The sequence below is a fragment of the Xenopus tropicalis genome, chromosome 7 (assembly GCF_000004195.4).
Source record: "Xenopus tropicalis strain Nigerian chromosome 7, UCB_Xtro_10.0, whole genome shotgun sequence".
Classification (NCBI taxonomy): Eukaryota; Metazoa; Chordata; class Amphibia; order Anura; family Pipidae; genus Xenopus; species Xenopus tropicalis.
Window position 1 is genome coordinate 123478531 of NC_030683.2, and position 12881 is coordinate 123491411.

At 43.5% G+C, this 12881-nt stretch overlaps 1 protein-coding gene across 5 annotated transcripts in view; it reads left to right on the forward strand.

The window, feature by feature from the left end:
- The first annotated feature begins 2362 nt into the window (after nt 1-2362).
- LOC116412109 (B-cell receptor CD22-like) overlaps nt 2363-12881 on the forward strand; it is a 69881-nt gene continuing 59362 nt past the window's right edge. For 4 of the 5 annotated variants that reach the window (XM_031905670.1, XM_031905666.1, XM_031905667.1 and 1 more), the window contains exons 1-2: nt 4602-4744; nt 11507-11586. In XM_031905670.1, the coding sequence (XP_031761530.1) occupies nt 4626-4744; nt 11507-11586 (199 nt within the window). In that variant the 5' untranslated portion in view covers nt 4602-4625. Of the gene's footprint in view, nt 2468-4601; nt 4745-11506; nt 11587-12881 lie in introns of those variants that run through there. The other variant, XM_031905668.1, reaches the window with a different exon arrangement.

Sequence of the window (12881 nt, forward strand, 5' to 3'; positions counted from 1 at the left end):
CAATTCACGAAAGTCGTAATGGCTATGAAAAAGTCGCGACAATTCACGAAAGTCGTAATGGCTATGAAAAAGTTGCGACAATTCACGAAAGTCGTAATGGCTATGAAAAAGTCGCGACAATTCACGAAAGTCATAATGGCTATGAAAAAGTCGCGACAATTCACGCAAGTCGTAACGGCTACGAAAAAGTTGCGACGGTGACGAAAAAATCGCAAAAAATACAAAAAAAGTCACAAAATGTTCGTTTCCAATCCGATTTTTTACCGTTCAGGATTCGGATTCATGGATTAGTAAATCAGCCCCTTAGGATGTTATAGAATGGCCTATTCTTAGCAACTTTTCAATTGTCTTCATTTCTTGTAGTTTTCAGCTTTCAAATAGGGGTCGCTGACCCCGGCAGCCATAAAACTATTGCTCTGTTATGGGATGAGAACAGGAAGCCAGTGGGGTGCAGACAGTGCCGGACTGGCCCACCAGGATACCAGGAAAACTCCCGGGGGGCCCAGGTGTCAGTGGGCCCTCCTGCTCACCCAACCATTTGCCTTGTATGCCTATACCATGGCCATTACTCAATTCTATATGAGAAGAAATAGAAGAAATGAAGGAAAGGAGAGATAATAGTATGTAAAAAGAAGTAATTAAGAGACAGAGTGAAGAGAGAAGGGGGAAAGTGGGCCTAAGGTCTAAGCTTTTCTGGTGGGCCCTTGGCAGTCCAGTCCGACACTGGGTGCAGAGGGGCCAGTGAGGTACCAAGGAGTAGACGAGGGTGGGGGTTAGACATACAGAAGTGAAGGGCAAATGGAACCAAGGCAAGTTCCAAGTTCCAAGGCAAGAATCAAACCTAAGTTGAGACAGGCAGCAATCTTGGAGAGTCAAATAGGCAAGTCCCAACAAGAGTGACCAGTCAGGGACCTCAAAATAGGCCCGAATGTTTAGTGCCATGATCAATAAAACATCACTAAGCTCAGCATAATGACACTCCACGTCAAGGCATATGGGTATGTCATTGTGTAAGGGAGACCCGCCATGTTTGCACCCAATGAACAGGTAGGTCCGGGAATGGGAAAGAGTCAAACACCAAGTGGGTAGGTGAGTATACTTACAAAAGCTTAGAGAGTTAGACTAAAACTTGTGCATTAATGAGTTTTGCACTGAAAATGAAATAAAGACTTCATTCTGGTTGGGGGAAACAATACTATTTTGTGCAAAAAAATGGCTCTATGCCCCCAGCCACAGGAGGGAGATCCCAGTGTGGGCAGCCATGTTGTGACACTAACATGCAAATGACACTTAGTGCCCCAGAATCAGACATGGGGATAAAGGGACAGACTTGTTCAGTGCTGGGAAACTGTGCTTATTGCTCCCAACTCCAATTGCAGGAACAGAGAACAGGGAGCCGGATTTACTCACATCAGCTGGGATTCTCATTGGGGGATTATTTTGCATATTTATGCAGCCACTGGCTCTGGAGAGCTGGGAAAAGTTTCATTAAACAATGCAAAAACTCTAAAACCCACATTACATTACATGGCAACACAGGAACCAGTGCAGTCTGCATATTATGATTCTTATTATTAATCAGATTCTATGGCAGATATTACCTGATGTGCTGTTTTGATAATTTACTACGTTCCCTAAGCTCCGCCTCCTAACAGCAGCCCAGAGCAAACTGAGCATGTGCAAGCCCTAAATTTTAACTAACAACGTAACAAGATGGCAGCCCCCTGTGGACAATTTTGAAAGCATAAATCATTAGGCTTCTCAATCCCTGGGCTTGTGCAGTAAGTACATAATGTTTATAGTATTTATTTAGTATTAGTTTAGTATTTAGTTGTCCTTTAATGTAGCTGTTGGCCCTGGGGAGCTGGGGCTCTCACACACATGCACATAATGAGCAAACTGGGGCACTAAGTATCATTTGTATGTTAGTGTCACAATATGGCCGCCCACACTGGGAGCCCCTCCTGTTGCTGGGGGCACAGTGCCCCAAAGGAGCATTTTTTGCACAAAATGGTATTGTTTCCCCCCAACCAGAGTGAAGCATCTATTAGCTGAAATTCTGATTTTTAAATTAGCTCTCTGCACTAGTGATGGCCCCGCCCCTCTGTGATGCTCTGAATTGTAATTTTTGGGTGCAAGGTTGGGGTGGCATCCTAAAGGCCGCCTTGGGGTGGCAGGGACACCAGACATGCCCCTCTGGGTACCACTATGGAACACATGGCTATATTAATTTAGTGTGAAGCTCCCAGAAATTGACTAGCTTTACTGGCAGACAGCATGGGACCAGTGGGCCAGTCTGACCCTGAATACAATGCATTATACTCCCCGACTACTTGTGAGAAGAAGGAAGTAACGTCTAATAAACCACTTCCCTAAAGTAACAGTAAGTGATATTATGCCTTGTGCCCGGACCCTCCGTGCCTTTACCCACGGTCCCACACCCAGGCTGGATATGAGGTGAACACTGGTAAGTACTCTGGTTATTATACTCATATAGATAGATTAGGCACAACTCATAGAATGAAAAATCTACTTTACAACTCACTTATTTGAGCTTTTGTGTGAAAGGTTATTATATACTAACATTTCCCTGCTGAATTGTGCTTAGTACAGGGGAATCCCTATGTGCCATAGTTTTATGGTATCTCTCTGTACAGGCTATGAGCAAACTTAGGGGGCTGTTCCTGCTGAATTGTGCTTAGTACAGGGGAATCCCTATGTGCCATAGTTTTATGGTATCTCTCTGTACAGGCTATGAGCAAACTTAGGGGGCTGTTCCTGCTGAATTGTGCTTAGTACAGGGGGAATCCCTATGTGCCATAGTTTTATGGTATCTCTCTGTACAGGCTATGAGCAAACTTAGGGGGCTGTTCCTGCTGAATTGTGCTTAGTACAGGGGAATCCCTATGTGCCATAGTTTTACGGTATCTCTCTGTAAAGGCTATGAGCAAACTTAGGGGGCTGTTCCTGCTGAATTGTGCTTAGTACAGGGGAATCCCTATGCTGCCATAGTTCTATGGTATCTCTCTGTACAGGCTATGAGCAAACTTAGGGGGCTGTTCCTGCTGAATTGTGCTTAGTACAGGGGAATCCCTATGCTGCCATAGTTCTATGGTATCTCTCTGTACAGGCTATGAGCAAGCAAGCAGGTTGAGATAGAAGGGGAGCAGCAGTGAGTAAATGCTTCTGGGCACCACCAAATTCTGTTTAGGGACTAAACTCTGGGAGCGCTGCCTGTTTTTCAAACACTTAATGAAATTAAATATCAGTGATTCAGTTGGTGCATTATATTCCCCAAGAAACGGTCAAAGAGGTTGGACATGGCACGGGGGCCGCTGGCATATTGGGCAGTGTTGAAAAAATGCTGGGTGATGCGCTTGGCACAGCAATAGCAGAGTTACAGATTTTCAGGCCATAATGAAGTTTTCATACAGCAGCTTAGGGTGTTTATTATATGTATGAATAAGAAAAAACTAAAAAATCTTTAGCGGTTACAGGAAAGGAAACTTCCCCTTGTGCAGCGGGGGGGTCTGTTTAGGGAAACACAGGCATCTGATATGGGGGCAGAATATTGCATTGATTCATTATCTGCTAATAGCTGCCCGAGCCGTTACTGGCTCAAAGGGGCTGCTTCCTCGCCCAAGGTGGGGGGACATTGTGGAGGCGGTAATAGTGAGAAGAGGGACTGGACCAGGGGAACTGGAAGAGGGATTGGACCACCCCACCACTGTGCCCATAGCATTCTGCCTACCCCTAGTGCTTGCCCTGCTAGAAAGGTTCCCACTGGAGGTTGGAACATTGTAGCAGGAATTTGCTTCCATTCAGCCACATGAGTTTTAATGCGGCTGGCACTGATATTGGGCACTGATATTGGAAATCCCCCCCAAAATTCACCAAACCACAAAAAATTTGTAAAACTTGGCTGCTGCGTGACTTGATTCAGCCGTAATGTATTTGACTTTTTTATGTGACCACAACTTTTTTTGCACTTTTTTGTGGCCAATTTTTGGGGCCATTCCGCAAAAAATGGTGAAATGCGGAATTCATGCCTGGCGAAAAATTATTTACTAGAGTTCCAGACAAGCAGATAATTGCCAGGACCAATGTCCTAACTACCCCCCTTTGGTATTAGAATGACAGACAGATGGTCAGATGAGAGGCAGATGGTTCGGCACTTCCGCTTCTGCCACTTCCTCTTAACTTCCTCTGTGGTCAGCGGCTTCACTGAAGTTTCACTTATTGTTGGAGAGATATTAATCCTTCTGTAGTGGGTCATGTATGTATGTTATTTAATGATTTATTAGAGTGTGAGGGTATGCATTTATTTCTAAATGACACTGTTTACATGGCAAATAATTCATTCTACCGATTAAAATGTTATTCTTGAACCAACAAATTTATTTGTATCCAATGTTCTGATAAAACCAGAATAATATGGGTTAGGCCTGGTGTGTTTGGTGTCTATGAAAAGAGAATTCCATTTCCCACATAATGCTCATGGTTCCATAATTAGGTGTATACCCATAAGTATTTGAGGCTGGAAAATAAAATAGTCACCAGATGGTGATCCGCCCTCACCTTTCTCATTGGACAGGGGCGTGACCTACCCTGTAACCTGTATATCAATGGCCCAGACAACTGGGAAGTTATATGCCTTTGGGGGCCGAGCTGCTCGGGAGGTATATGTCGCTATTTCTCCGTCCCCCCGGAAACAGGAATTACATAGGACCATTCTATTGGTGATGTATGTAGGTTTCTGCATTTTTTATCCCTTTTTAATTTATAACTGTTTTGTATAGTGATGAGTGAATCTGAGCGGAAAATTCTTTTGTTTCATGGCTATTCTTTTGTTGCCCGTGGCTATTCTTTTGTTGCCCGCGGCTATTCTTTTGTCGCCCGTGGCTATTCTTTTGTTGCATGGCTATTCTTTTGTTGCCCGCGGCTATTCTTTTGTTGCACGGCTATTCTTTTGTTGCATGGCTATTCTTTTGTTGCCCGCGGCTATTCTTTTGTTGCACGGCTATTCTTTTGTTGCATGGCTATTCTTTTGTTGCCCGCGGCTATTCTTTTGTTGCACGGCTATTCTTTTGTCGCCCGCGGCTATTCTTTTGTTGCATGGCTATTCTTTTGTTTCCCGCAGCTATTCTTTTGTTGCACGGCTATTCTTTTGTCGCCCGCGGCTATTCTTTTGTTGCACAGCTATTCTTTTGTCGTCCGCGGCTATTCTTTTGTTGCACGGCTATTCTTTTGTCGCCCATGGCTATGCTTTTGTTACAGGGCTATTCTTTTGTTGCACGGCTATTCTTTTGTTTCATGGCTATTCTTTTGTTGCCCGTGGCTATTCTTTTGTTGCCCGTGGCTATTCTTTTGTTGCACGGCTATTCTTTTGTTTCATGGCTATTCTTTTGTTGCCCGTGGCTATTCTTTTGTTGCCCGCGGCTATTCTTTTGTTGCATGACTATTCTTTTGTCGCCCGCGGCTATTCTTTTGTTGCACAGCTATTCTTTTGTCGCCCGCGGCTATTCTTTTGTTGCACGGCTATTCTTTTGTCGCCCGCGGCTATTCTTTTGTTGCATGGCTATTCTTTTGTTGCACGGCTATTCTTTTGTTTCATGGCTATTCTTTTGTTGCCCGCGGCTATTCTTTTGTTGCATGGCTATTCTTTTGTCGCCCACGGCTATTCTTTTGTTGCATGGCTATTCTTTTGTCGCCCGCGGCTATTCTTTTGTTGCATGGCTATTCTTTTGTCGCCCGCGGCTATTCTTTTGTTGCACGGCTATTCTTTTGTTGCCTGCGGCTATTCTTTTGTTGCACGGCTATTCTTTTGTCGCCCGCGGCTATTCTTTTGTTGCATGGCTATTCTTTTGTCGCCCGCGGCTATTCTTTTGCTGCATGGCTATTCTTTTGTCGCCCGCGGCTATTCTTTTGTTGCATGGCTATTCTTTTGTTTCCCGCAGCTATTCTTTTGTTGCACGGCTATTCTTTTGTCGTCCGCGGCTATTCTTTTGTTGCACGGCTATTCTTTTGTCGCCCACGGCTATGCTTTTGTTACAGGGCTATTCTTTTGTTGCACGGCTATTCTTTTGTTTCATGGCTATTCTTTTGTTGCCCGTGGCTATTCTTTTGTTGCCCGTGGCTATTCTTTTGTTGCACGGCTATTCTTTTGTTTCATGGCTATTCTTTTGTTGCCCGTGGCTATTCTTTTGTTGCCCGCGGCTATTCTTTTGTTGCATGACTATTCTTTTGTCGCCCGCGGCTATTCTTTTGTTGCACAGCTATTCTTTTGTCGCCCGCGGCTATTCTTTTGTTGCACGGCTATTCTTTTGTCGCCCGCGGCTATTCTTTTGTTGCATGGCTATTCTTTTGTTGCACGGCTATTCTTTTGTTTCATGGCTATTCTTTTGTTGCCCGCGGCTATTCTTTTGTTGCATGGCTATTCTTTTGTCGCCCACGGCTATTCTTTTGTTGCATGGCTATTCTTTTGTCGCCCGCGGCTATTCTTTTGTTGCATGGCTATTCTTTTGTCGCCCGCGGCTATTCTTTTGTTGCACGGCTATTCTTTTGTTGCCTGCGGCTATTCTTTTGTTGCACGGCTATTCTTTTGTCGCCCGCGGCTATTCTTTTGTTGCATGGCTATTCTTTTGTCGCCCGCGGCTATTCTTTTGTCGCCCGCGGCTATTCTTTTGCTGCATGGCTATTCTTTTGTTGCACGGCTATTCTTTTTTTGCATGGCTATTCTTTTGTTGCATGGCTATTCTTTTGTTGCCCCTGCCTATTCTTTTGTTGCACGGCTATTCTTTTGTCGCCCGCGGCTATTCTTTTGTTGCATGGCTATTCTTTTGTTTCCCGCGGCTATTCTTTTGTTGCACGGCTATTCTTTTGTCACCCGCGGCTATTCTTTTGTTGCACAGCTATTCTTTTGTCGCCCGCGGCTATTCTTTTGTTGCACGGCTATTCTTTTGTCGCCCACGGCTATGCTTTTGTTACAGGGCTATTCTTTTGTTGCACGGCTATTCTTTTGTTTCATGGCTATTCTTTTGTTGCCCGTGGCTATTCTTTTGTTGCCCGCGGCTATTCTTTTGTTGCATGGCTATTCTTTTGTCGCCCGCGGCTATTCTTTTGTTGCACAGCTATTCTTTTGTCGCCCGCGGCTATTCTTTTGTTGCACGGCTATTCTTTTGTCGCCCGCAGCTATTCTTTTGTTGCATGGCTATTCTTTTGTTGCACGGCTATTCTTTTGTTTCATGGCTATTCTTTTGTTGCCCGCGGCTATTCTTTTGTTGCATGGCTATTCTTTTGTCGCCCACGGCTATTCTTTTGTTGCATGGCTATTCTTTTGTCGCCCGCAGCTATTCTTTTGTTGCACGGCTATTCTTTTGTTGCCCGCGGCTATTCTTTTGTTGCACGGCTATTCTTTTGTCGCCCGCGGCTATTCTTTTGTTGCATGGCTATTCTTTTGTTGCACGGCTATTCTTTTTTTGCATGGCTATTCTTTTGTTGCATGGCTATTCTTTTGTTGCCCCTGGCTATTCTTTTGTTGCACGGCTATTCTTTTGTCGCCCGCGGCTATTCTTTTGTTGCCCGCGGCTATTCTTTTGTTGCATGGCTATTCTTTTGTTGCACGGCTATTCTTTTGTCACCCGCGGCTATTCATTTGTTGCATGGCTATTCTTTTGTTGCCCGCAGCTATTCTTTTGTTGCCCGCGGCTATTCTTTTGTTGCACGGCTATTCTTTTGTCGCCCGCAGCTATTCTTTTGTTGCACAGCTATTCTTTTGTCGCCCGCGGCTATTCTTTTGTTGCACGGCTATTCTTTTGTTGCCCGCGGCTATTCTTTTGTCGTCTGCGGCTATTCTTTAGTTGCACGGCTATTCTTTTGTCGCGCGACAAATTTTTCCTCTGCAAATTTTTTCATCCATTTCGCGAAGCAATCCGCCGATCACTAGTAACTTGTATGCCATTTTGTAACATTCACTGTTTTTATATAATATATGCACTGTCCACTTTGGATTATTAAATATAAAATTTAATAAGTTTGTCTTTGTGCTCTAAATAAACCTTTATGCCTTAAGCAGAGTGTGTATGTTAAATGTGTTTTAACCCCTTGCTAGTTATAAGGAAAGTGTGTCTGCTTAACCCTTCCTTTGCTTGCGGGAAAGTTGTGTGTTGTCTGTAGACTAACTTGCATTGTCTGTGGGAGTGTCTGTGAGAGTGTTTAGCTAAGAAGTTTAGGGTGCTTTGCCTTTGTGAAGCGTCAGGGTGCAATAGAATATCTAGACTTGGGTGCTTGTAGCCTTTAAACGCGGTGGTGGCAGTTTGTAAGTTCTGGTGGGTCGGGGCTGTTTGGGGTCAATTGCATGAGTTAGCGAGAAACTGTGTAGTTGATGTGTTAACCCTTACAGCCATCCGCCTGGTCTTGTACGACTGTGGTGGTGTTTGTGACAAAGTTGAATAAGAGTATTTGGGTTTTTCAACCCAACATAATGAACGAGTGAGGCTGAGATGGGGTAGTTAGACCAGGAGCTCAGTAAGGCAGGGTCGGATGTGAGTAATTATTTTTAAACTGAAGTATTGCTTCATACAGCGTGCAGATCCATATTTTTATATATACAGTAACAGTGAGACAAAAGGGGCTGAGTATTAACATAATGTTGGTTAAACCATAATTAAATATATTTAAAAGAAATCCATTTCAAGCCAGGAATGATGTGAAGTATTTTAAAATGAAGTGGCTCATTGATGAACAGTGGGCATGCTGGGGGGGGGAGTAATGATAGCGCAGTTGCCTATACCAACCAATACATTCTAACTGATGCTAGGTTGTTCATGATAACTAATCTAGTGCAATTAAGCACTTATCCTAGGAAAAGGGCCCTAATTCCAGAAATTGTGTGTGTGCGGTGCATTCCTCTGTGGTTTGCTTAAAGTGCAGCAATGTGTGCACCACATTTAGTGCTGAATATCAAGTAAACACTTGTTGGTGTTTTCCAAGTGGCATTTCATTATTCTGCTATTCAGTAGGCACACCTTACTAAATGCAGGTGAAAGCATTAAAGGAGAACTAAAGGTAAAAACTCAGGAAGCTTTATCAGAAAGAAATTCACAGAAGCCCCCTATCAAAAGAAATGCAGGATTTCTTTTCTTCTTTTGTGGAAACATGTTCTTCTGTGTCAGACTTCCTGCTCTTAGAAATATCCTTCAGGGCATGGAAGGAGTCTGCTCAGTTTGCTCCTCTCTCCCCAGACCTTCTCCTCCTCCCCTCCCATAAGAATTCACTCCCTCTCCCATTAGAACCTTTCTTACTCGGGTGCCACAGTCAAATATAAAAAGACTTGGGGAGCAACACAAGCACCATAAAAGTTCATGGAGGTGCCAAATAAGGGCTGTGATTGGCTATTAGGCAGCCTCTATGCACCCTATCAGCTTACAGGGGCTTTATTTGGTAGGAAATCTTGTTTTTATTCAACCAAAACTTGCCCCTAAGTCAGGAATTTAAAAATAACTACCTGCTTTGGGGGCACTGAGAGCAACATCCAAGGGGTTGGTGAGCAACATGTTGCCCCGAGTCACTGCATTAGAATATACTCCCCCCTCCCGACACTGTGTAATCTGAGCAGCTAGAGCTGCAGCACGGAAGCTACTGAGACCAAGCTAAAATGGCAGCTGCTATCTTAAACAGACAGGGAGATTCTATGGCTGTTTACTCAGGTATGGTAAAGCTTTCTGCAGAATAAATATAGCATTCTAGCTTGCACTACTGTAGCTAATCTGTTGCAATAAAATGCCAAAATGCTTTTCCTTCTGTTTTAATGCAACCCTGTGTCATAGATGGTTTAAGCTTACTGTTTTAGCAGTATGACATAACTACTTACACTCACTTGTGTCACTAGGGGTTTAATAGTAATATTCAGGTTTGTTATATTTTAAATATAAAAATGAAATATCACCTAGCAGGTAGGTAGATGGTAGAAAAAAAGTTGAAGTTGATGGATGTGGAGGTGCTACTATGATACAAACTCACAGACTATAGAGGAGACAGACACGGCAACTGCTGGGGGGACAGGAACTTTAGGGGGCAAGTGGGCTTTGACTGCTAAACAGCTGCAATATATGTTCATGGAAAAAAATATCTTGTTCCCAGAGTTTAGGGGCCCAGTGATGTTGCTACAGAGCAGAATAACCAACTATATAATTTAGTATATAGAAATATAAACAGTTAATTTTACTCTATAATAAGTAGTTCATATAATTAGTTTTAGTAATTAATGTGCTAATAAGTCAGTTCATTGGAGGGGCAGTGGAGTTTGCCCTAAGTTCAGCCCCTTCTCTCCTGCCTGCCCCGTCACACTGCCCTGCCCACTCATTGCTTCATATGGAAGTTACATACGTTTCAGTTCCTGTATAATCATTACAAACCCCAGGAGGGTGATCTAATGTGGTTTGTGGGCAATGTGCTATTGTTGTCTTCTGCTAGTCTGCAGCTCAGGATCTCTTGGTAGAGGACATTCTATGTTCTGGCCCTGCTGATGTAGGATAATAGAAAGACTATATCCAGAGAGTTGAAGCGGGCCTGGAAAAGTCCTACCTGTCCAGTGTCGGACTGGGGTGCCCACCAGAAAACCTTAGACCTTAGGCCCAATATCCAGACCACCTTTTCTTCCCTGTTCACTCACTTTAATTTCCTAATTACGTCTTTTTACATACTATTATCTATCCTTTCCTCTATTTATTCTGAGTAAAGGCCATGGTTTAGGGCTAACAAGGCAAATAGTTGGGTGAGCAGGAGGGACCACTGACACCTGGTGGGCCATTCCGACACTGCACCTGTCCCTCCTTGATGGCGGCTGTGAGCCCCAGAAGGCAAATACAGCTTTAGTATTACAGCAGGATTGGGTGCAAAATACTATTACATTTAGAAATAAAGATCATTATAACCCTATCCTTATAGATTGCAAGCTCTTTTAGGCAGGGCCCTCTTCAAATCTTGTATTGGTTATTGGTTGCTTTGTATGTAATTATGTCCAATATATAATCCCACTTAATCATCATATTTTAAAAGTATTTTCTTTAATAATAAAACAGTACCCTGTAGTTGATGGGAACTAAGCTGCAAGAATCCATTTGGGTGGCAAAACCATCATATTGGGTTTATTAAATGTTTTTTAGTAAAAATCTAAGGTATGGAGATCCAAATTAAAGAATGGTCCCTTATCTGGAAAACCCCAGGACCTAAGTATTCTGGATCACAGATCCAATACCATATTGGATTATCATTGCCTTTCCAAGCCTGGGAAGATTCAGTACAATACATGAGCTAATTCTATGATATCCGGGCTAAGAGGCAGGCTGTGTTATTTTACTATCTCAGGTACCTCCATACATTATTTGTGTTGTGTCCCTCTTTTACAAATAGATTTAAGTTGGATGCATTAAGCTAAATACATATACAGTTATTTCTTTATTCATTTTCAGTAATTATATATATTTCTGTGTGCTGTTTAATGCAGGAAGAAGGAGAGTTGTGGGGGAGACATGATGGAGCGCTACAGGCACTTACACAGGATCATTCTCATGGTTGTTCTTCAAGGTAAATCCAACCCTGAACCATAATCTACAGATAATCAAATGTTAGGAAATATTTTGTGATTTGTATGTCTCTCAGCCCAGATTACAGCAAGGAAGAGGGAGGAAGAAGGGGGAGAGGGAGAAGGGAAGGGAGGAGGGAGAAGGGAAGGGGAGAGAGGAGCAAGCTTTGCAGACTCACACCCATGCCCCGGAGGTTTGAGCTGAGAGAAGTAAATCTGATACAGAAGCCCATGTGTACATAATAGAAGCAAAGGAATGTCATGTTCCTTTTGACAGAGGAATCAGAGCAGCAGTTATGTGAGTATTTATGACTGTATAGAGCACTCTGATAAAGCTTAGGTCCATCAGCCTTGTTAGCCATGACAGGAGTTTGCTGGTCTGAAGATCCAGTCATTAAGAGGTTTTTTATGGCCACGCTAAAACTAAGACCTCCAGTGGGATCCTTTACTCCACCTTGGGACTTATTGTTTTGAAGTCTTTAGCCTCACCTCCTTTTGAACCTCTGGTCCAGGCCTCAGTTTGGAATTTGACCTTGAAGACCTTGTTTTTGGTGGCTATTTCATCGGCAGCTAGGGTGAGTCTTCTGCAGGCTTTGTCCATAACTATTTCCTCAGCAGCTAGGGTGAGTCTTCTGCAGGCTTTGTCCATAACTATTTCCTCAGCAGCTAGGGTGAGTCTTCTGCAAGCTTTGTCCATAACTATTTCCTCAGCAGCTAGGGTGAGTCTTCTGCAAGCTTTGTCCATAACTATTTCCTCAGCAGCTAGGGTGAGTCTTCTGCAAGCTTTGTCCATAACTATTTCCTCAGCAGCTAGGGTGAGTCTTCTCCAGGCTTTGTCCATAAGTCAGGAAAAGATGACTTTTCTGCCAGACAAGATTGTCCTGAAGCCGGACATCGCTTTTCTCCCTAAACTTGTTTCTACATTTCATTTAAATTCAGAAATTATCCTCCCTTCACTGTCAGTTGATTTGTCTTCCTCGGGAGATTCTCTATTCTCAAACCTGGATCTGGTTAGAAAGGTAAAACCCTTCAGAAGATCAAATAATTTGTTCATTATCCCATCAGGGGCCAGAAAAGGTCTGGTTGCCTCCACATCCTCTATGTCCAGATGGTTGGTGATCCTGAGTTCAAAGGCCTATCAGCTACAGGGCAAGCTAGCTCCTACTGGGATTAGGGCACACTTAACTAGGGCAGTGGCAACATCCTGGGCAGCGGTGGCGGAAGTTCCTATTGATTGAATTTGTCATACGGAGTCTTGGAAGTCAGCCCAAACCTTCATGAGTCACTGTTGTCTCAA